The following is a 19,705-nucleotide window of genomic DNA, read 5'->3' as shown; positions in this document are numbered from 1 at the left end:
AGAAACAATTGACAAGTGGCTCTATCCCATCTCCCGGTTGAAAACAACGTTAAACACCAAATAAAGAAAGAAAGATCCCATCTCCCCCCCCCTTTCCCCATTGCGATATAACCTTCGTGGTTGAAAACGACGTTAAACACCAAATAAAGAAAGAAAGACCCTACATACATTACAACCAGACCACATCCAGTCATGTCCTAATGTGCAGACACTGCACACACCCCAAACATTTTAAAATACATGAAAATATAAGTAGTAGGAAATACAAACCCGGCTTGCCCTTCTTCTTTACCAGGGGGAGTTCTTCTGGCTCAAGGTACCAGCACGGTTGGCCTAGTGGTAAGGCATCCGCCCCGTGATCGGGAGGTCATGGGTTCGAACCCCGGCCGGGTCATACCTAAGACTTTAAAATTGGCAATCTAGTGGCTGCTCCGCCTGGCGTCTGGCATTATGGGGTTAGTGCTTGGACTGGTTGGTCCGGTGTCAGAATAATGTGACTGGGTGAGACATGAAGCCTGTGCTGCGACTTCTGTCTTGTGTGTGGCGCACGTTGTATGTCAAAGCAGCACCGCCCTGATATCGCCCTTCGTGGTCGGCTGGGCGTTAAGCAAACAAACAAATGTAAAGCCGAGCGGTGGTAGCTTCACGGGAATATTAACTGTCTGTGTCTAGGATGTTACTGTGCATGTGGTTTTAAAAGGCATTTGTCAGGATGGCATTCAAACCACACGAACAGACGAACAAAATGCAAAATCAACAAGAGTATAATAGGATTTCAAATTGTATTCAAACAAAAACAATCAAAAGAAAACATACGTGGGTCCTTCCATAGAAAATATATCTATAAAGAGTCTAGGTTGGCTTTAATACAGTCCAAACACTACACTAACAAATAAAATCTGAGTCTTTACAATGCTGGAAAATCGGGCATGACCCGTAGGTACCCTTGCGATCTAACTTACTCTTTGAAAACAAAACCCGAGTCCTAATCTGGATGAAAAATTGGGCAGGGGTTCGGGGCCTGGACAAAAATCGAGTGACGCCACTCGATCACTGCTTGTTGGTAACCTTAGGGTAGCGCGCACTACCCTAATAAGCCTTGTGGTAACCGAGTAAACAGCGCGCACTGTTCACTACTTCCAGAGGGACAAGAGTTGCGTATCGAGGACGTGGTCTGTAAGAACCACACACAACTCTGAGGAGAAGCACTAAGCATAGGGCGTAGGGTCCAACCACTTTAAACCCAGCTCAGTGTATCTTCTCCAGGGGAAAGACACCAAGCATTTGCGCAAACTCCCTCGCTTTTCTCCTGGCTTGATGCACTCCCCCCCTGCCCTCACGAGGACAGGGGTCTTTTTATAGCTAACGGGGTTTCCTCCCACGTCACCCTAGCAGGACCAATGAGAATCCCGCTCTGGCAGCGCGGGAGCAAAAGGGAGGGGAGGTGGAGGGCTCTGAGCCTGTGGCCAGCCTCCTTACAAACTGAAGTTAAATCCCTCAAATATACACAAAAGCTCTTCTATTAAGAAAACCCACATGAAAAATGATGTACAAACATATGTCATTAAATGACAAACCTCACAACGTACCCTGGGGAGGGGGGGAGGGGGGGGGGGGGTTGGTCAAGCTGGGGGCAGTGCCACAGGTGCAAGCGATTAACCGCTTGGCACCAAAGTTTTGCTAAGAGAAAGAGGAAAAACCCAATTCTGGTGCGCACAAGTTGTCGGCTTAAAGTGACCTATTTACGCACTGGCGATTTGTATTGGGTCACCTTTTGTACTATTACAGGACTTTCATTGGGGAAATAAGAAATACAAAAAAAAACATAGGTGTACTGCACTTTTCTCCACAATGCCCCCTTCTAAAAAAAATAAGTTTGTCCCCAAACTTGGCAACATCATAAAAAGAAGATGAACACATCTTAGAATCAAAAAAAAGTATAAGAAGGAGAAAAGTGTCACTGATCTCACCCCAGTTTTACAAACTAAAAAGAGTAATACAAAAGTTATAATCCAACCATCCATACGGCAGTTATGTTTCTCCAAATTGTGACGAAATCGAAACATGGCAAAGAATACTTTAGGATTGATTTCCTATGTCGATTATTCTTCAAAAACTTTCTCAAATGTACATTGGTATGACCTCAAAATTTTACCACCATCTAATGATGAGTTAAATAACGCCCAATGAGCGTGACACCCATCATAAAACCACACATTCAAATGCTTTCCTGGACAAAGTTTCAAACTTAACAGGTTTACCCGAAAAAGAAACCAACAACGAACCAACCGTAGAATACCCTTTTTCGTTCGAGCACTGAATGACTATATACAGGTCACCCTACAAAAACCAAATAATTACAAGAGCTCCGGTCCTCTTTCAAACCAACGTCACATTTTCATCGTTAGAGTTCTTAATGTCGTGCGCACGCCATCACTCCGAGACAACATTGTCACCGAAAACAAAACAAAAATTTAAATGCATCTAATTCAATACTGTCACTGTCTCCTTTGTCGTTGGTTATGCTAATCTATGCTTTTTAACAAAAATCAGAACAAAAACATCTATCAAGCTCCCCACCCTTATCGATCGCGAAGTCACTGGTGCCTATTTCCTTGATGCTTACGTCCGACGCTTGAGTTGTCGCCTTCTCTGTCGACGTCGTCCCCCTCGGTGGATTCCGGAAGAGTTGTACCTCGACGACATCAGGCGCGTCCTCGCGGCGCCGGACAGCAACAAAGGACCAGATGACACCCGGCGCGTCCTCGCGGCGCCGGAAAGGAACACAGGAACGGGTGACATCTGTGACGACTTCTGTAGCGGCGACAAGGCTGGGTGATGCAGGATTTACTGGTTGTGGTTACAACATGGGCAGCTCCCTTCTGTTTGGGTGACGGCGTTCGTCGTGGTCGCTGTCCCCGGCTCTGGTGCCCAGGTGGACTTGAAGTACGCCACTCCGTCTGGCATCACGGCTTTCTCCTCTTTGGTGACGACACTGGCGCTACGGGTTGTGTACCGCACCCGGGGAGTGCTGACGCGGGCCCCTTCCCGTACCCGGCGCAGGATATACGCCGGGTGTTCTACGCTGTAGAGGGAAGGAGCCCCGATGAAAGCGAGACGCGGGTCTTGTTGAATTTCCCACTTGCGCTCCGCCAACGGGTACGGTCGTCGCATCACCGGCTCGTCGTCACCCGGGGTAGCAGGTGTCGTCACCGCTGTCAGGGACGCTGCCTCTCTAGGCTGAGGATTTCCCTGCGGCGATGGGGATGCTATTTCTTCAGGTGGGTTGGATTCCTGCTGGGATGGCGACGCTATTCCTTCAGGCTGGGGGGTAGGGTGAGTTTCCTCCGTCGCAGCCACAGTGCCAGTGGAGTCTCTCAGCGTGTTGTATACCGGATCTGCAACAAAGCTCCAACCCGGAGTTTTTGGTATCTCCATCTCGTCGCCGTCGCTGCTGAACCCCAGCGCCTTATTTGCGATCTCGTCCGCCTTCAGTAGTTCAGCATCAATATCAAATCCATCCGACGTTTCCACCTTTCCACCTGGAAACTTGCATTCTCCCAGTAAGGTCATATTGTACTACGTTGCAAGCCCCTGGAGCAAGTTTTTGATTAGTGCTTTTGTGAACAAGAAACAATTAACACGTGGCTCTATTCCATCTCCCCGCCCCTTTCCCCGTCGCGATATAACCTTGAACGGTTGAAAACGACGTTAAACACCAAATAAATAAAGAAAGAAAGATTGACCAAATATGTGACCCACTCCCACAAAAGGATAACAAAAATGTCATTTTGGACATATGGACCTTTTGGTATCATGGGAAAGAGGAGATATCCAGCTTTCAGATAGTCTTTACTGCAGGTGTCTAATGTTAACTTTGTAGGAGATAATAATTTTATTGCCATTTGAAGTTCGCTAACACTCAAGCGAAACCGCCACGGTGGCCTAGTGGTAAGGCGTCCGCCCCGTGATCTGGAGGTCGTGGGTTCGAACCCCGGCCGGGTCATACCTAAGACATTAAAATTGGCAATCTAGTGGCTGCTCCGCCTGGCGTCTGGCATTATGGGGTTAGTGCTAGGACTGGTTGGTCCGGTGTCAGAATAATGTGACTGGGTGAGACATGAAGCCTGTGCTGCGACTTCTGTCTTGTGTGTGGCGCACGTTATATGTCAAAGCAGCACCGCCCTGATATGGCCCTTCGTGGTCGGCTGGGCGTTAAGCAAACAAACAAACAAACAAACAGCAATCCTGACACCCTGTCGATGTCCAGCAATCCTGACACCCTGTCGATGTCCAGCAATCCTGACACCCTGTCGATGTCCAGCAATCCTGACACCCTGTCGATGTCAAGCAATCCTGACACCCTGTCGATGTCCAGCAATCCTGACACCCTGTAGATGTCCAGCAATCCTGACACCCTGTCGATGTCCAGTTCCTCCAAATCAATGGGACATGGCGATGAAGGCTAGAACAGGAAAAAGAATGGTGGCGTCTTTTAAACATTGAGGTGGCCAGAGGGAGAGGGTATTTATAGCCATGAAAAGGGTGGTCCCCTCTAGTCCAGGAAAAAAATATCAATTGTAACCTGGCAACCATCCTGGGCTGCCATAGCAATTAAAATATGCCCAAATAAAATTTTCACAGGCACTACAAAAAAAGTATTGAGCACAGGAAGTAGCCAAAGCCTTTGAGAATCCCCCCCCTCAAAAAAAACAAACCATCAAACACCATCATAACATATATAAACTTACAGTCGATGTACTGGTGTACACATCCATTGACCGCAGCATTACTTGGTGACGCACCAGCTGTTTTTGTTTCTCCGTATTCAGAACAACAACGGCAGGTTTTTTCTTCACTGCAAAAGTAAATATAAATAAATAATAAAATGGAACAAATGTTCTGGTGCCTTGTTGTAAAGGATGCATTAGCTGAGAATGAAAAATAAGTTTTTACTCTGCGGCCTGCAAAGCACACAACTAGGGTAAGCTGATATTTTAACAAAACATCCTTAGCTAAGCTTATTGGTGACCTGTATGTACCCCGTCGCGATATAGCCTTGAACGGTTGAAAACTACGTTAAACACCAAATAAAGAAAGAACCTGCATGTACATTAAATACTCAAGAGAAATAAGCAAAAGGAGGGTATTGACCCCACATACATTACAACCACACCACATCCAGTCATGTCCTAATGTGCAGACACTGCACACACCCCAAACATTTTAAAATACATGAAAATATAAGTAGTAGGAAATACAAACCTGGCTTGCCCTTCTTCTTTACCAGGGGGAGTTCTTCTGGCTGAAGGTACCGGCACGGTTGGCCTAGTGGTAAGGCGTCCGCCCCGTGATCGGGAGGTCGTGGGTTCGAACCCCGGCCGGGTCACACCTAAGACTTTAAAATTGGCAATCTAGTGGCTGCTCCGCCTGGCGTCTGGCATTATGGGGTTAATGCTGGGACTGGTTGGTCCGGTGTCAGAATAATGTGACTGGGTGAGACATGAAGCCTGTGCTGCGACTTCTGTCTTGTGTGTGGCGTACGTTGTATGTCAAAGCAGCATCGCCCTTCGTGGTCGGCTGGGCGTTAAGCAAACAAACAAATGTAAAGCCGAGCGGTAGTAGCTTCACGGGAATATTAACTTTCTGTGTCTGAGGTGTTACTGTGCATGCGGTTTTAAAAGGCATTTGTCAGGATGGCATTCAAACCACACGCACCAGACGAACAGACGAACAAAATGCAAAATCAACAAGAGTATAATAGGATTTCAAATTGTATTCAAACAAAAACAATCAAAAGAAAACATACGTGGGTCCTTCCATAGAAAATATATCTATAAAGAGTCTAGGTTGGCTTTAATACAGTCTAAACACTACACTAACAAATAAAATCTGAGTCTTTACAATGCTGGAAAATCGGGCATGACCCGTAGGTACCCTAGCGATCTAACTTACTCTTTGAAAACAAAACCTGAGTCCTAATCTGGATGAAAAATTGGGCATGGGTTCGGGGCCTGGACAAAAATCGAGTGACGCCACTCGATCACTGCTTGTTGGTAACCTTAGGGTAGCGCGCACTACCCTAATAAGCCTTGTGGTAACCGAGTAAACAGCGCGCACTGTTCACTACTTCCAGAGGGACAAGAGTTGCGTATCGAGGACGTGGTCTGTAAGAACCACACACAACTCTGAGGAGAAGCACCGAGCATAGGGCGTAGGGTCGAACCACTTTAAACCCAGCTGAATGTATCTTCTCCAGGGGAAAGACACCAAGCATTTACGCAAACTCCCTCGCTTTTCTCCTGGCTTGATGCACTCCCCCCCTGACCTCACGAGGACAGGGGTCTTTTTTATAGCTAACGGGGTTTCCTCCCACGTCACCCTAGCAGGACCAATGAGAATCCCGCTCTGGCAGCGCGGGAGCAAAAGGGAGGGGAGGTGGAGGGCTCTGAGCCTGCGGCCAGCCTCCTTACAAACTGAAGTTAAATCCCTCAAATATACACAAAAGCTCTTCTATTAAGAAAACCCACATGAAAAATGATGTACAAACATATGTCATTAAATGACAAACCTCACAACGTACCCTGGGGAGGGGGGGAGGGTTGGTCAAGCTGGGGGCAGTGCCACAGGTGCAAGCGATTAACCGCTTGGCACCAAAGTTTTGCTAAGAGAAAGAGGAAAAACCCAATTCTGGTGCGCACTAGTTGTCGGCTTAAAGTGACCTATTTACGCACTGGCGATTTGTACTGGGTCACCTTTTGTACTATTACAGGACTTTCTTTGGGGAAATAAGAAATACAAAAAAACAAACATAGGTGTACTGCACTTTTCTCCACAATGCCCCCTTCTAAAAAAAATAAGTTTGTCCCCAAACTTGGCAACATCATAAAAAGAAGATGAACACATCTTAGAATCAAAAAAAAGTATAAGAAGGAGAAAAGTGTCACTGATCTCACCCCAGTTTTACAAACTAAAAAGAGTAATACAAAAGTTATAATCCAACCATCCATACGGCAGTTATGTTTCTCCAAATTGTGACGAAATCGAAACATGGCAAAGAATACTTTAGGATTGATTTCCTAAGTCGATTATTCTTCAAAAACTTTCTCAAATGTACATTGGTATGACCTCAAAATTTTACCACCATCTAATGATGAGTTAAATAACGCCCAATGAGCGTGACACCCATCATAAAACCACACATTCAAATGCTTTCCTGGACAAAGTTTCAAACTTAACAGGTTTACCCGAAAAAGAAACCAACAACGAACCAACCGTACAATACCCTTCTTCGTTCGAGCACTGAATGACTAAATACAGGTCACCCTACAAAAACCAAATATTTACAAGAGCTCCGGTCCTCTTTCAAACCAACGTCACATTTTCATCGTTAGAGTTCTTAATGTCGTGCGCACGCCATCACTCCGAGACAACATTGTCACCGAAAACAAAACAAAAATTTAAATGCATCTAATTCAATACTGTCACTGTCTCCGTTGTCGTTGGTTATGCTAATCTATGCTTTTTAAGAAAAATCAGAACAAAAACATCTATCAATCTCCCCACCCTTATCGATCGCGAAGTCACTGGTGCCTATTTCCTTGATGCTTACGTCCGACGCTTGAGTTGTCGCCTTCTCCGTCGACGTCGTCCCCCTCGGTGGATTCCGGGAGAGTTGTACCACGACGACATCAGGCGCGTCCTCGCGGCGCCGGACAGCAACAAAGGACCAGATGACACCCGGCGCGTCCTCGTGGCGCCGGACAGGAACACAGGAACGGGTGACATCTGTGACGACTTCTGTGGCGGCGACAAGGCTGGGCGATGCAGGATTTACTGGTTGTGGTTACAACATGGGCAGCTCCCTTCTGTTTGGGTGACGGCGTTCGTCGTGGTCGCTGTCCCCTTCTCTGGTGCCCAGGTGGACTTAAGGAAGTACGCCACTCCGTCTGGCATCACGGCTTTCTCCTCTTTGGTGACGACGCTGGCGCTACGGGTTGTGTACCGCACCCGGGGAGTGCTGACGCGGGCCCCTTCCCGTACCCGGTGCAGGATATACGGGTGTTTTTCAAAAAAGAACGAAAAATGAGACTAGTGAATGGTTAAAAGTGAATTTATTCCAAACTCTTAACAAATGCGTTGACATTATTCAGCACACCCAGTGCCATGTTGACATTATTCAGCACACCCAGTGCCATGTTGACATTATTCAGCACACCCAGTGCCATGTTGACATTATTCAGCACACCCAGTGCCATGTTGACATTATTCAGCACACCCAGTGCCATGTTAACATAAGATATGCACTCTTAATAAAGAATGGTTTTGCCAAAAAAATAAATAAAATTTTTTTTTTTTGTTGCAGTGGTCAGTCGTGTTACTCTTTCTTTAATTTTTTTTAGGTTGAAAGAAATGTTGACAGATGACTCCAGTATGACAAAAACAATACACTTTTCACTTTCTGAAGAAAAATATATACCTTAAAGTGAAAGAAAGCGATAAAAATTAAAGAAATTGTCACTCAAATGAATAAAAATCATTTTTGAAAAATGTCAAACATCGCCAGGAGCTTGAAACTTGTACATTTCTTGCAATTGTATTTTTCTCGAATCAAGTATTATGAGAGCATTGAGCAAAAGATAAACAGACTGAAAAGAATGATATCTTCCTGGAAATTCTGCATTCAGAAGCCTCAGTAACACCAATGACATGTGAGTAACACGACTGAGTAACATGACTGACGTCTCATAACACAACTGGCCATCCTTAGCTAACTTTGATTTATGAACTGATTTTAACTTTAAACGTAAAGTTAATTAAATGGAACAAACAAATTTGCTTATAGTAAGACATTTTTACTTTATTTCCACCTTTTAAGCCTAACTCCACAATTTGACCCAAAAAATGCAAACTTGTCACAAAATAAACTGTAATGATAGCGCCGTGAATTTGCACAGGCCTAGCAAAATCGCAATTTTATATGATTCAAGGAAAGAACAAAATCTTATTTATTTTCAGCATTACTACAGAAATGTACTGCAAACATTTTGCACTGTAACATTATTGATTCTAACAGCAAAATTACTGACAGATGGTAACAGCACTGAGACCAAATTGCCTTGGCTGGTTTCGACAAAAGTTACACGTACAAAAACGATCAGCAGTGTTTACTTACTGTTTGACAGAAATACAATTTTTTTCCTCAAACGGCGAAGACAAAGCATAAACAGGATTATCTTTAAAACAACTAAAGCTGCACAGTTTTTTTAAACAGTAACATTACAGGCATGGTAACACCACTGACACCAAATTGCCTTTAGATGTTTCGACAAACAATAAAACGTTCTCAAACAGATCAGCAGTGGAATCTTCAACGTTCTGGCACGAACAGTACAGTGACCTAGCTGGACTCTAGCACATTCAACTAGTCAGGAACTTGATTAGGAGTGCAGTCAGCAGTTGGTGAATATGGTAGACCCGGTGTGAAGTGGTTTGGGATCCAGTGCGTCATGTTCATGTCAACACGTGCAGACGTCCATATACCCATGAATGTTTTTTGCTTTATTATCTTCATCACTTCCGCTTCCTATATTCGTTTTACGGTGTTCTCGTCCAGGGACATTCCAGGAAGCTATTCGTCAGAATACATTGCAAAGCTCTTGATGATGTGTCCTCTGCGTTATTTGCTGGTCTCGAAGCATTTCCTCAGGTTTTCTTCTTTCAAGTAGTATTCAGATTAGTTAGTTAGTTAGTTGTTGCCTTTTGGGTCCAGCGGACCCTATCGGCCAAATCAGGACCCCACAAGTTTAACATTACAAATATTTAAAATAAACCAATGTTACTAAACAAAATTAGGAACGTCACCCGAAACCCTACGTGTCAAGGACTCCTTTAAAAATCCAAAGAGAGCTGCAGAGCTGACCTTTGTAAAAATATGTTTCAAGCTAGAAGTGTCAAAATACTTCACTCGTAGATCATACAGATCAGCGCACTCCGTGAGAAAATGGCTCACAGAAAAACTATTATCACAGGCGTGGCACCATGGTGCCTTTTCTCTTTTAAGCAGATGGACATGCGTTGTATAAGTGTGACCAGTGTGTAGCCTAGCCAGAACACTTTCGTCTTTTCTACTTGCAGCCAACAAAGGAAAGGGCTTTGATAGCTCAGGGTGTATCTTATACAGTTTATTTTCCTTGCAGGTGGACCAACGGTCTTGCCAGAGTTTTAAACTGTAAACGAAGGTCGGTGAAAAAAACAAATTGCTCAGGAAGAGGTGGAACCGCCATCTCCGGAGCATCCTTTGCTGCCTTGTCAGCAGCTTCGTTGCCTTGTATGCCCATATGACTGGGCGCCGACATAAAATGTATAATAGTATTCAGAATGACACGCGTGTTCATGGACAATGCGGGCTCTAAGTTCTGCTGGTCGCTGATCATGGCCAAAAGCGTAGACACTGCCACATGCTGGTAGACAATCACCATCTGCTCTCACAACAACAGGATACGTTTGTGCATTAGGTATTTCCGCAGCAAAAAGAGCCATGACATAAGATTACCTGAAAAACAGTAATATTTGATAATCATAACAGAGTTGTCTTTTTATAAGAAATGATCCCGTAAAAAGTCTTGCATTCTCTCTCTGGCACACCCCTACACACCAACCTCAACCCCAACCCCCTCCTCTTTTACTCTCTCTCTGCCTTCCCACAGGGACACACGTATAATCAACAATTATACACGCAAAAGAAGTATGTGGCAGGCAGAAGAATGAAAATAAAACCAGGAAAGAATCTAAGATCAGTCGTGTTACCTTTTCGTCAGTAGTGTTACCAGGCACAAGGTAACACGACTGAAAGTAACACGACTGATAGAATTCATTTGAGAAAATAATGATCACTCCCCAGGCCATGCGTTCTGAACAAACATGTGTTCCAGTAGTTTTGATCCTTAAATGAAACAATAAAAAAGTAACAGAAGAATGTAAATTCCTTCAGATCGCTAGAGACACACAGTAACACAACTGATTCGTTAAAAAAACACATCTTACCTTTCTGCACTTGTCGGGTCCACCATACACAAGCGATCAAACTCGCTTAGCTGTTCCCGCTGCAGGAAGCTGCTGAAGGATGGGGGATAACTACAGGCCCAAAATGGTTTAAAAAAACTGGAGTACTCATTGTTTAGGTCTGTTTAACTGTTCTGGTAACACCACTGACAAAAAAGTGAGAGACACTCATTTTTGAGAGTTTAAGTCCACGATCAGAGTCTGGGTCAACCTTATCAAAATCTGTTGCAATAATCCAAATGTGCTCCCGTAAGCAATTTTTTTAATGGTGTACAATTTTTTTTCTTCTTTGTAGAGGTGGTGGAAGTTTTGAGTGCCTTCAAAAAGACAGGCATTTTTAGATACCCCTACATGTTTAAACCATGCAAAACTAACTTTCAAGTGTCAAGAATATACTTTAATGAATGTTCATGTTGTTGTCTATTCATTTTTGTACAAAAAAATATGTATTATACTAAGATAGATAGGACATGTTTCTTTCTGAATTAATTTAAAAATCAGACACGTTTTTCGTACATTTTTGAAAAACACCCCTACGCCGGGTGTTCTACGCTGTAGAGGGAAGGAGCCCCGATGAAAGCGAGACGCGGGTCTTGTTGAGTTTCCCACTTGCGCTCCGCCAACGGGTACGGTCGTCGCATCACCGGCTCGTCGTCACCGGGGTAGCAGGTGTCGTCACCGCTGTCAGGGACGCTGCCTCTCTAGGCTGAGGACTTCCCTGCGGCGATGGGGATGCTATTTCTTCAGGGGGGTTGTATTCCTGCTGGGATGGCGACGCTATTCCTTCAGGCTGGGGGGTAGGGTGAGTTTCCTCCGTCGCAGCCACAGTGCCAGTGGAGTCTCTCAGCGTGTTGTATACCGGATCTGCAACAAAGCTCCAACCCGGAGTTTTCGGTATCTCCACCTCGTCGCCGTCGCTGCTGAACCCCAGCGCCTTATTTGCGATCTCGTCCGCCTTCAGTAGTTCAGCGTCAATATCAAATCCATCCGACGTTTCCACCTTTCTCTTTTTTGACTTGTCAACGTCGTGCACCTCTTCCTCGTGGAGTCGACGCTTTGTGCTCGTCATGAAAGCCCTGTCGCATGTCTTACACTTGCAGAACACCATTTTACCTCCCGTCCTCTTACGTGTGCAAGCAGTCAGTGGTCGTCGCATAAACTGCATCAAGTCTCTCCCTCTCACTCCTGCCAGCCAGCGAGCAATCCCCCGTCACTCCCATAGGTGTCGCTCATTGGCCCTGACCAAAGTAGCCCGTTGTGGGGGGGGGGGGGGGGGGGGGGGGGGGGTGGTAATGGCATGCGAGAAGTTACGAGTCAGTGTCACTCCCCGTCCAGTAATTTGACACCGTGGTTACGGAATCGGTGCCCGGCGCTCGGTCTGCTGTCTGGGTCTCCTGTAGCGTGGGAACTGGTTGCACTGTCCTCGTTAGGTCAGTGAGAGACTTTTCCCGGTGACGTTCTATGGTGACGTATGCTCGCGCTTTCTCCCTCGTTTGAGATGTGATGACGTAATTCTTCTTTCTCCGCTGTCCTGCGTGGCTGCTTTCCTTCTCCAATTTAGGGTAGAATCAGGTTCCGACGCGTCGTCTCCAGGACTGGGCTCCGTACTGTTATACCTCAGCACACCTAGCAGCTCCTCAGTCGATTATAGTTATAATGTTCGACTCCAGTCCCCTTCCAAGTTTCGTCTTCCTCAGGCTCCCCTCGCCTCAGGCTTTCCCTTCTCCGGTTTTTCTGACAGCCCCACCCATGTGATCAGCACAGGTACATCGGACGACACGGCTCATGTCATTCCCCTGACATTCGCCTCCGCCCGCCTCACAAGTAGCACTTCACTGCCTTCTTGCGTCTGCGAAGTCGGTCTGATTCTTGCTCCCGCGGACCGCAAGACTACATCCCGTCGTCTTTCCAGAAAACAGCCCGTCATCTCCTTTTGGTTTTACGCTGGGGCTCACTAGGTAGCCGCAAAGTTGATGACAGAAGTATTATAGATCGTCATTTTGTACATCTTTGATTGGGGGTCATGTGCTGATTGACGTCATCATGTGACGTAGTGCCGCCGTTACTGCTGAGTGGATTCCCTGTCTGCGACGAGCTAATTGTAGTTGGACAGTGGAGATAAAAATTAAAAAAAATTAAAACTTGTAAAAAAAAACCGATGACGTCTCTTTGTGATGACCGGCGTTCCGTTGCTAGTTCGCTTCTATTGTGAAGACTTGTGCGTCCTCCTTCAGGTGCTGACGAGCCCTCGTCTTCCTGAAAGACTCGAACTCTATTGCCAGCGTGACAGCCTCCTCTACTGTCGCTGGCTTTCCCTGAAGGACAGCCCATTCCATCTCTGGATTGTCCAGACTGTCGAGGTAGCTCGTGACCGTAAGTTGTTCGGACAGCTTTCCTGTAGCCTTTGGATAGGCCTTCCGGATCATCCCCTTCAGATCAAGAGCGAGTGCCGCCAGCGACTCGCCCTTCTTCCGCACCCGGCTCCTGAGAGAAGCCCGGTGCATTTCCGTTTGGTTCGGGGGTTCGAACCTAGCTTCCAGCGCTCCCACGAGCGCGTCGTAGTCCCCCCACGAGCGCGTCGTAGTCCCCCCGAAGTGCCGCATGTAACTGGGTCAGCACTGACACGGCCTGGTCTCTCAGGCAGGCCGCCAGTTCCATGGCGCACCTCCTCTTGGACCAGCCGTTCATGCTGGCGACTATCTTGAACTGGATGAGAAAGTCGCCCCAGCTCGTTTTCCCGTTGAATGTCGGTGGTTTCCTGTTTGTTGGATGATCCCTCTCCTCATGAGGGCCTCTCCAGCGCAGTGATGTGTCCTGGTTGAGGTGACGGTGGCGCAAGCCGCCCCACCTCGCCACCCTGTCGATGTCCAGCAATCCTGACACCCTGTCGATGTCCAGCAATCCTGACACCCTGTCGATGTCCAGCAATCCTGACACCCTGTCGATGTCCAGCAATCCTGACACCCTGTCGATGTCCAGCAATCCTGACACCCTGTCGATGTCCAGCAATCCTGTCACCCTGTCGATGTCCAGTTCCTCCAAATCAATGGGACATGGCGATGAAGGCTAGAACAGGAAAAAGAATGGTGGCGTCTTTTAAACATTGAGGTGGCCAGAGGGAGAGGGTATTTATAGCCATGAAAAGGGTGGTCCCCTCTAGTCCAGGAAAAAAATATCAATTGTAACCTGGCAACCATCCTGGGCTGCCATAGCAATTAAAATATACCCAAATAAAATTTTCACAGGCACTACAAAAAAAGTATTGAGCACAGGAAATAGCCAAAGCCTTTGAGAATTCCCCCCCCCCCCCCCCCCAAAAAAAAAAAATCATCAAACACCATCATAACATATATAAACTTACAGTCGATGTACTGGTGTACACATCCATTGACCGCAGCATTTCTTGGTGACGCACCAGCTGTTTTTGTTTCTCCGATTCAGAACAACAACGGCAGGTTTTTTCTTCACTGCAAAAGTAAATATAAATAAATATTAAAATGGAACAAATGTTCTGGTGCCTTGTTGTAAAGGATGCATTAGCTGAGAATGAAAAATAAGTTTTTACTCTGCGGCCTGCAAAGCACACAACTAGGGTAAGCTGATATTTTAACAAAACATCCTTAGCTAAGCTTATTGGTGACCTGTATGTACCCCGTCGCGATATAACCTTGAACGGTTGAAAACGACGATAAACACCAAATAAAGAAAGAACCTGCATGTACATTAAATACTCAAGAGAAATAAGCAAAAGAAGGGTATTGACCCTACATACATTACAACCACACCACATCCAGTCATGTCCTAATGTGCAGACACTGCACACACCCCAAACATTTTAAAGTACATGAAAATATAAGTAGTAGGAAATACAAACCTGGCTTGCCCTTCTTCTTTACCAGGGGGAGTTCTTCTGGCTGAAGGTACCGGCACGGTTGGCCTAGTGGTAAGGCGTCCGCCCCATGATTGGGAGGTCGTGGGTTCGAACCCCGGCCGGGTCATACCTAAGACTTTAAAATTGGCAATCTAGTGGCTGCTCCGCCTGGCGTCTGGCATTATGGGGTTAGTGCCAGGACTGGTTGGTCTGGTGTCAGAATAATGTGACTGGGTGAGACATGAAGCCTGTGCTGCGACTTCTGTCTTGTGTGTGCCGCACGTTGCATGTCAAAGCAGCACCGCCCTGACATGGCCCTTCGTGGTCGGCTGGGCATTAAGCAAGCAAACAAACAAACAAACTGGCTCAAGGTCTGCAAGACATACACTCACGTCACCAGAGCCTTAAAAAGTGGAACCCCCCTCTTCCCCCAATCTAAAACTCTCTCCATTTTAAACCCTGTTTCTATTAAAAAAAAAAAAAAAATTACCAGGCAAGGTAAGTTTAAATCAATATTTCGGCATGTAACCGCCTTCTTCGAGATGGTATGGAAAAAATGGAAACAAGCCACGTGATTTCTCTTGTAAAATTATCCCCATTTAAAGACCAGCTTGCAAGCTCCAAGTTTTGAGTGTCTATCAAGTTTTTTTTTAAAATTTGCCAAGCACATCATTGTGGGGCTTTTAATCAAAAAATATTCAAGCATCCGTCTACAACGTATCCTCATTCATCCTTCAACATTTACACAATACTGAAATATCTCAATGCTAATTCATATCCTAACATCACATTCAAATCAATAGGTCTACCATATCTATACTTACTGATACACATTTTTGAAATGAGCAAAATATGATTAATAATTTTGTTTATGGGGGTTTGCACTTCTGGAGAGTATCCAAACAATACATCTTTTTCTGTTAATATAATATTTTCTCCCGTATTAACAAATATACATCTTCTAACATTTTCCCAAAACAATTTCATTTTACTACATTTCCAAAAGAAGTGTTCAATATAATCAATTTCATTACAAAGACTACATAAACTATTTTCTTTTAACTTCATTTTATGCAATAAAATATTTGTGGGATAAATATTATGTAAAATTTTCCATTGGAGTAACTTTAATCTTTCTTCGCTTGTACATGCACTTGCCAGGACCCAATACTTTTCGTCAATGCAAATGTTATATTTGTGGGACCAAAATTTTACAGCGCAGGGTTCACTAGCTTTGGATTGCGTTAATATCGCACGAAATTTCTTCGGGGAAGGGTTATTTAGCATGCCCTGAAAACAGGTCGCAGGATGCTCGTCACCCGCGTCTGTGTTGTCCCGCAGTGCTCGCGCGCAGAGGGCCGTGTGCAAAGCGTTGTACTCAAACAGCCTTGTGGCGCTATATCCGACAATGGCACAAATATGTTGAAATGACACAATATTTTCGTCTATCCATACATCACGTACACAATTTACACCGGCTTCAATCCATTTATCAAAACACAACACATTCTTTCTAAAAATAATATCTGCATTATTCCACAAACATTGATCAAGAATACTTTCTTTTTGAACAGGAAATAAATATCTGTTCTCAATCCATATTTTTAAAACTTGTTGCCAAAATTTTGATTTAACTCTGGTCAGACCAATAAACTGTTTTGGTTTGGCAGTTGATTTAAAGCAGCACAGCTGGCTTCCGAGAACCTCATAATAATGTCTTGGGATCAATTGCCAATTTGCAAAATCGGTTTGTTGTAACCTGGCTGCCCAACATAACAAAAAGGATGTCTGCAAATCATGCATATTTATCATGTTAATACCGCCTATTTCTATGTTACTACATACAACTGTTCGTTTTACCTTTTCAAAAGCTTTACTATTTGAGTACTTCCGTTTCCACAAAAATTTAAAAAGGATAGTATTTAATCTATCAAGCACTTTTGTCGGTGCAGAGAGTGCCTGCAAAACATATACAAACTGGGATATCAAAAAAGTTTTAATTATACACAATTTACCACTAATGCTTAAATTTCGTTTTGACCACATTCCAACAATTCTTTCAATTCTATCAAACCGTACTGACCAATTCTCTTCAATGTCAGAAGCAGCGATATCGTTTCTAAATATTATACCCAAAATTTTTAACTGTTTTTTCCATCTTATATTACAGTATTGCTCAAGACTGTTCTTCATGGATCCTAGCCACATTGCCTCTGTTTTATTTTCATTCAGATGTAAATTTGAAATACATGAAAACTGTTTTACTATTAACAGTACTTGTTGGAGATCGTGTTTATCTTTAAGGAACATTGTTACGTCGTCTGCATACATTGCCAATTTTAAAATATATTCCAAATTGGTTTTTAAATGAAATGACGGGAATTTTAATCCTTTTATATTCGGGTCACTGCGTATCTTAATGGCTAAAAGTTCCAGGCCAAGGACAAAGGCCATCGGTGAAAAATTACATCCCTGACGAATTCCGGTTAATACATCGAATTCCTCAGAGATCCATCCCATGTAATTGATGCAACTTGTGGTATTATTCGTTAACATTTTTACGGAATTCAAAAAGTTATCACCGAAACCAAATTTTCTAAATGCCCAATACATATAATCTTTAGAAATTGAGTCAAAAGCACGTGAAAAGTCAAGGGCAAGTAAAATGCCTGGTTCGTTTTTCTGATTCATAAGATCTGTTACGTCATCAATCAATCGAATAACATCGCTTGATTTTCTCCCTTTAATAAAACCGACTTGATCTTCTGAGATAATATCAGTAATGACAGATGCGAGGCGAATTGCTAAACACTTTGCAATTATTTTGTAGTCAGTATTTGTTAGCGAAATTGGTCTCCAATTGATTAGGCTGTCCCGTGGTAAATCTTTTCCTTTGTGGAGTAAGGAAATAACTGCTCTTTTTTGTGTAGTCGACATCTCACCGACTTGAAAGGATGTTTGTAGAGAATTGAAAACCATCGTCTTTAGGCTCGGCCAAAAAAACTTCACGAAACTAGCTGTAAGCCCGTCCAAACCTGGTGATGATCCGTTCCTTAATAACTGTAATGCTCTGCCAATTTCTTCAATAGTAAATTCACGGTCCATGTCAACTTTCTGTTCTTGTGTTAATTGTGGAATATGTAATCCATCAACTTCACGTTCAGCTTTATTTTCGTCAAAATTAATATTTTTTCCAAATACATCGTGGTAAAATTTGTTTGTTCTTTCATTATTTCTTCTTGTGATGTAATCATATTCCCGGAATCATCCATTAATTTGTCCATTATCTTAACGTTTGCTCTTACCTTTTCGAGATTCAAGAAGTAGAGTGTCTATCAAGGTTGAAAAAGTATCAGTCAAGTGAACACAAGATACAGCAGGAAGAATTTCCAGTTTTGCTTTCAAAGATATTAAATCTTTCATTAAATCAGTAAATGTGATATTCAAGGATGCATGCACATAAAATACATGCGTCGAAAGTTAATATCTTTGTGATTTCGGCGCTCCGCCAGGGAAGCGGCCGTGTAAGGAATTGCCCCTCATTGTCGCTATCATCATCTCCGATGACATCAGAGCTGAGATGAGGCATGGCCCGATTGGTTGTACTGTCTGGGTTGACAACTCCTCAACCGTCATAATTGGCACTTTCTGTAGCTTCCTTCGAGGGCTCAATAAGTCACTAGCCTTTCTGTCAAGTTTAATTAATATTTTTGTGATTTTGGCGCTCTGAAGAAGTGATTGCACCTGTGGATGCAACAATGTTCTTTGGCTTCTGGACGGTCGTGACTCCAGTTTCATCCGCATTCCAAATGTTGGAAGGCGAGAATCTATGCCTGTCTATAACTGAGGCAAGTTGCTCAAAGAATAATGACAGTCATTTGTATGGCTGAAAGCAGTAGCCCTGGCAAGGCTGGTTACTTCTGGTTTTCGAATTGAGGTGGGGGCTGCTTGCGAAAGGATGAAAACCAATCTTTTCCGGCAATTTCCTTTTGCTTCCACGGATCCGGTATGTCTATTTGATATGTGCACTCGCACTGATATATATGCAAGCTGGCGCACATCTTTTGGAGAACGTCGCGATATAACCTTGAATGGTTGAAAACACGTTAAACACCAAATAAAGAAAGAAAGATCTTTTGGAGACAGACCAAAATATATGTCAGCTGCTTGCTTGATGTACTTCTCCAGCTCAGCTTCCTGTGTGTCGTTAAATATCTGTCTGTTCTTGTAACCGTAGTGCACGTCACTCTCAGTCATTGAAGGTGATGCTGGTGCTTGTGACCTCCGTTGCCTTTTCTTGATGTACCGGCTCAAGGTGACGTGGCACATGTTGAACTGCTCAGCCACAGCGCGCACGCTTCTCCCGGATGTCATCGCCTCACTGACAGCTCTCTCTATATTAACATCTGGAGGAGTGGTGCCCCGGATGTCATCGCCTCACTGACAGCTCTCTCTATATTAACATCTGGAGGAGTGGTGCCCCGGATGTCATCGCCTCACTGACAGCTCTCTCTATATTAACATCTGGAGGAGTGGTGCCCCGGATGTCATCGCCTCACTGACAGCTCTCTCTATATTAACATCTGGAGGAGTAGTGCCCCGGAATGACTTCCTCTGGTAACTTCGAAGCATTCTCATAACACTTCATGATTTTTTGGGAAAGGCAAAACACAATCCATGTACACACACATGACACGTTCACAAAAATCTATTGAGTTCCAGATAGCGCCCACTCGGCACCAAGCGGGAGGTTGTGGTTGGTTGGTGCTG

General features: G+C 44.4%; 1 protein-coding gene and 1 long non-coding RNA gene across 2 annotated transcripts in view; one reads left to right on the top strand and one right to left on the bottom strand.

The window, feature by feature from the left end:
• Positions 1 to 19,705, top strand: part of LOC138949474 (uncharacterized) — a 51,523-nt gene that overhangs the window by 28,914 nt on the left and 2,904 nt on the right. The gene's annotated exons all lie outside the window — the stretch shown is intronic.
• On the bottom strand, positions 13,488 to 19,309 carry LOC138948340 (uncharacterized). The gene is made up of 3 exons (XM_070319852.1): positions 19,116 to 19,309; positions 14,426 to 14,531; positions 13,488 to 14,130 (listed from the first exon to the last, which is right to left on the bottom strand). The coding sequence occupies exons 1-3, from the start codon at positions 19,307 to 19,309 to the stop codon at positions 13,594 to 13,596; spliced, it is 837 nt and encodes a 278-aa protein (XP_070175953.1). The 3' UTR covers positions 13,488 to 13,593.

Source organism: Littorina saxatilis, linkage group LG15 (genome assembly GCF_037325665.1).
Source record: "Littorina saxatilis isolate snail1 linkage group LG15, US_GU_Lsax_2.0, whole genome shotgun sequence".
Taxonomy (NCBI): domain Eukaryota; kingdom Metazoa; phylum Mollusca; class Gastropoda; order Littorinimorpha; family Littorinidae; genus Littorina; species Littorina saxatilis.
The sequence above is the reverse complement of the archived record's forward strand: the minus strand, read 5'-3'. Positions and strand labels throughout refer to the sequence as shown.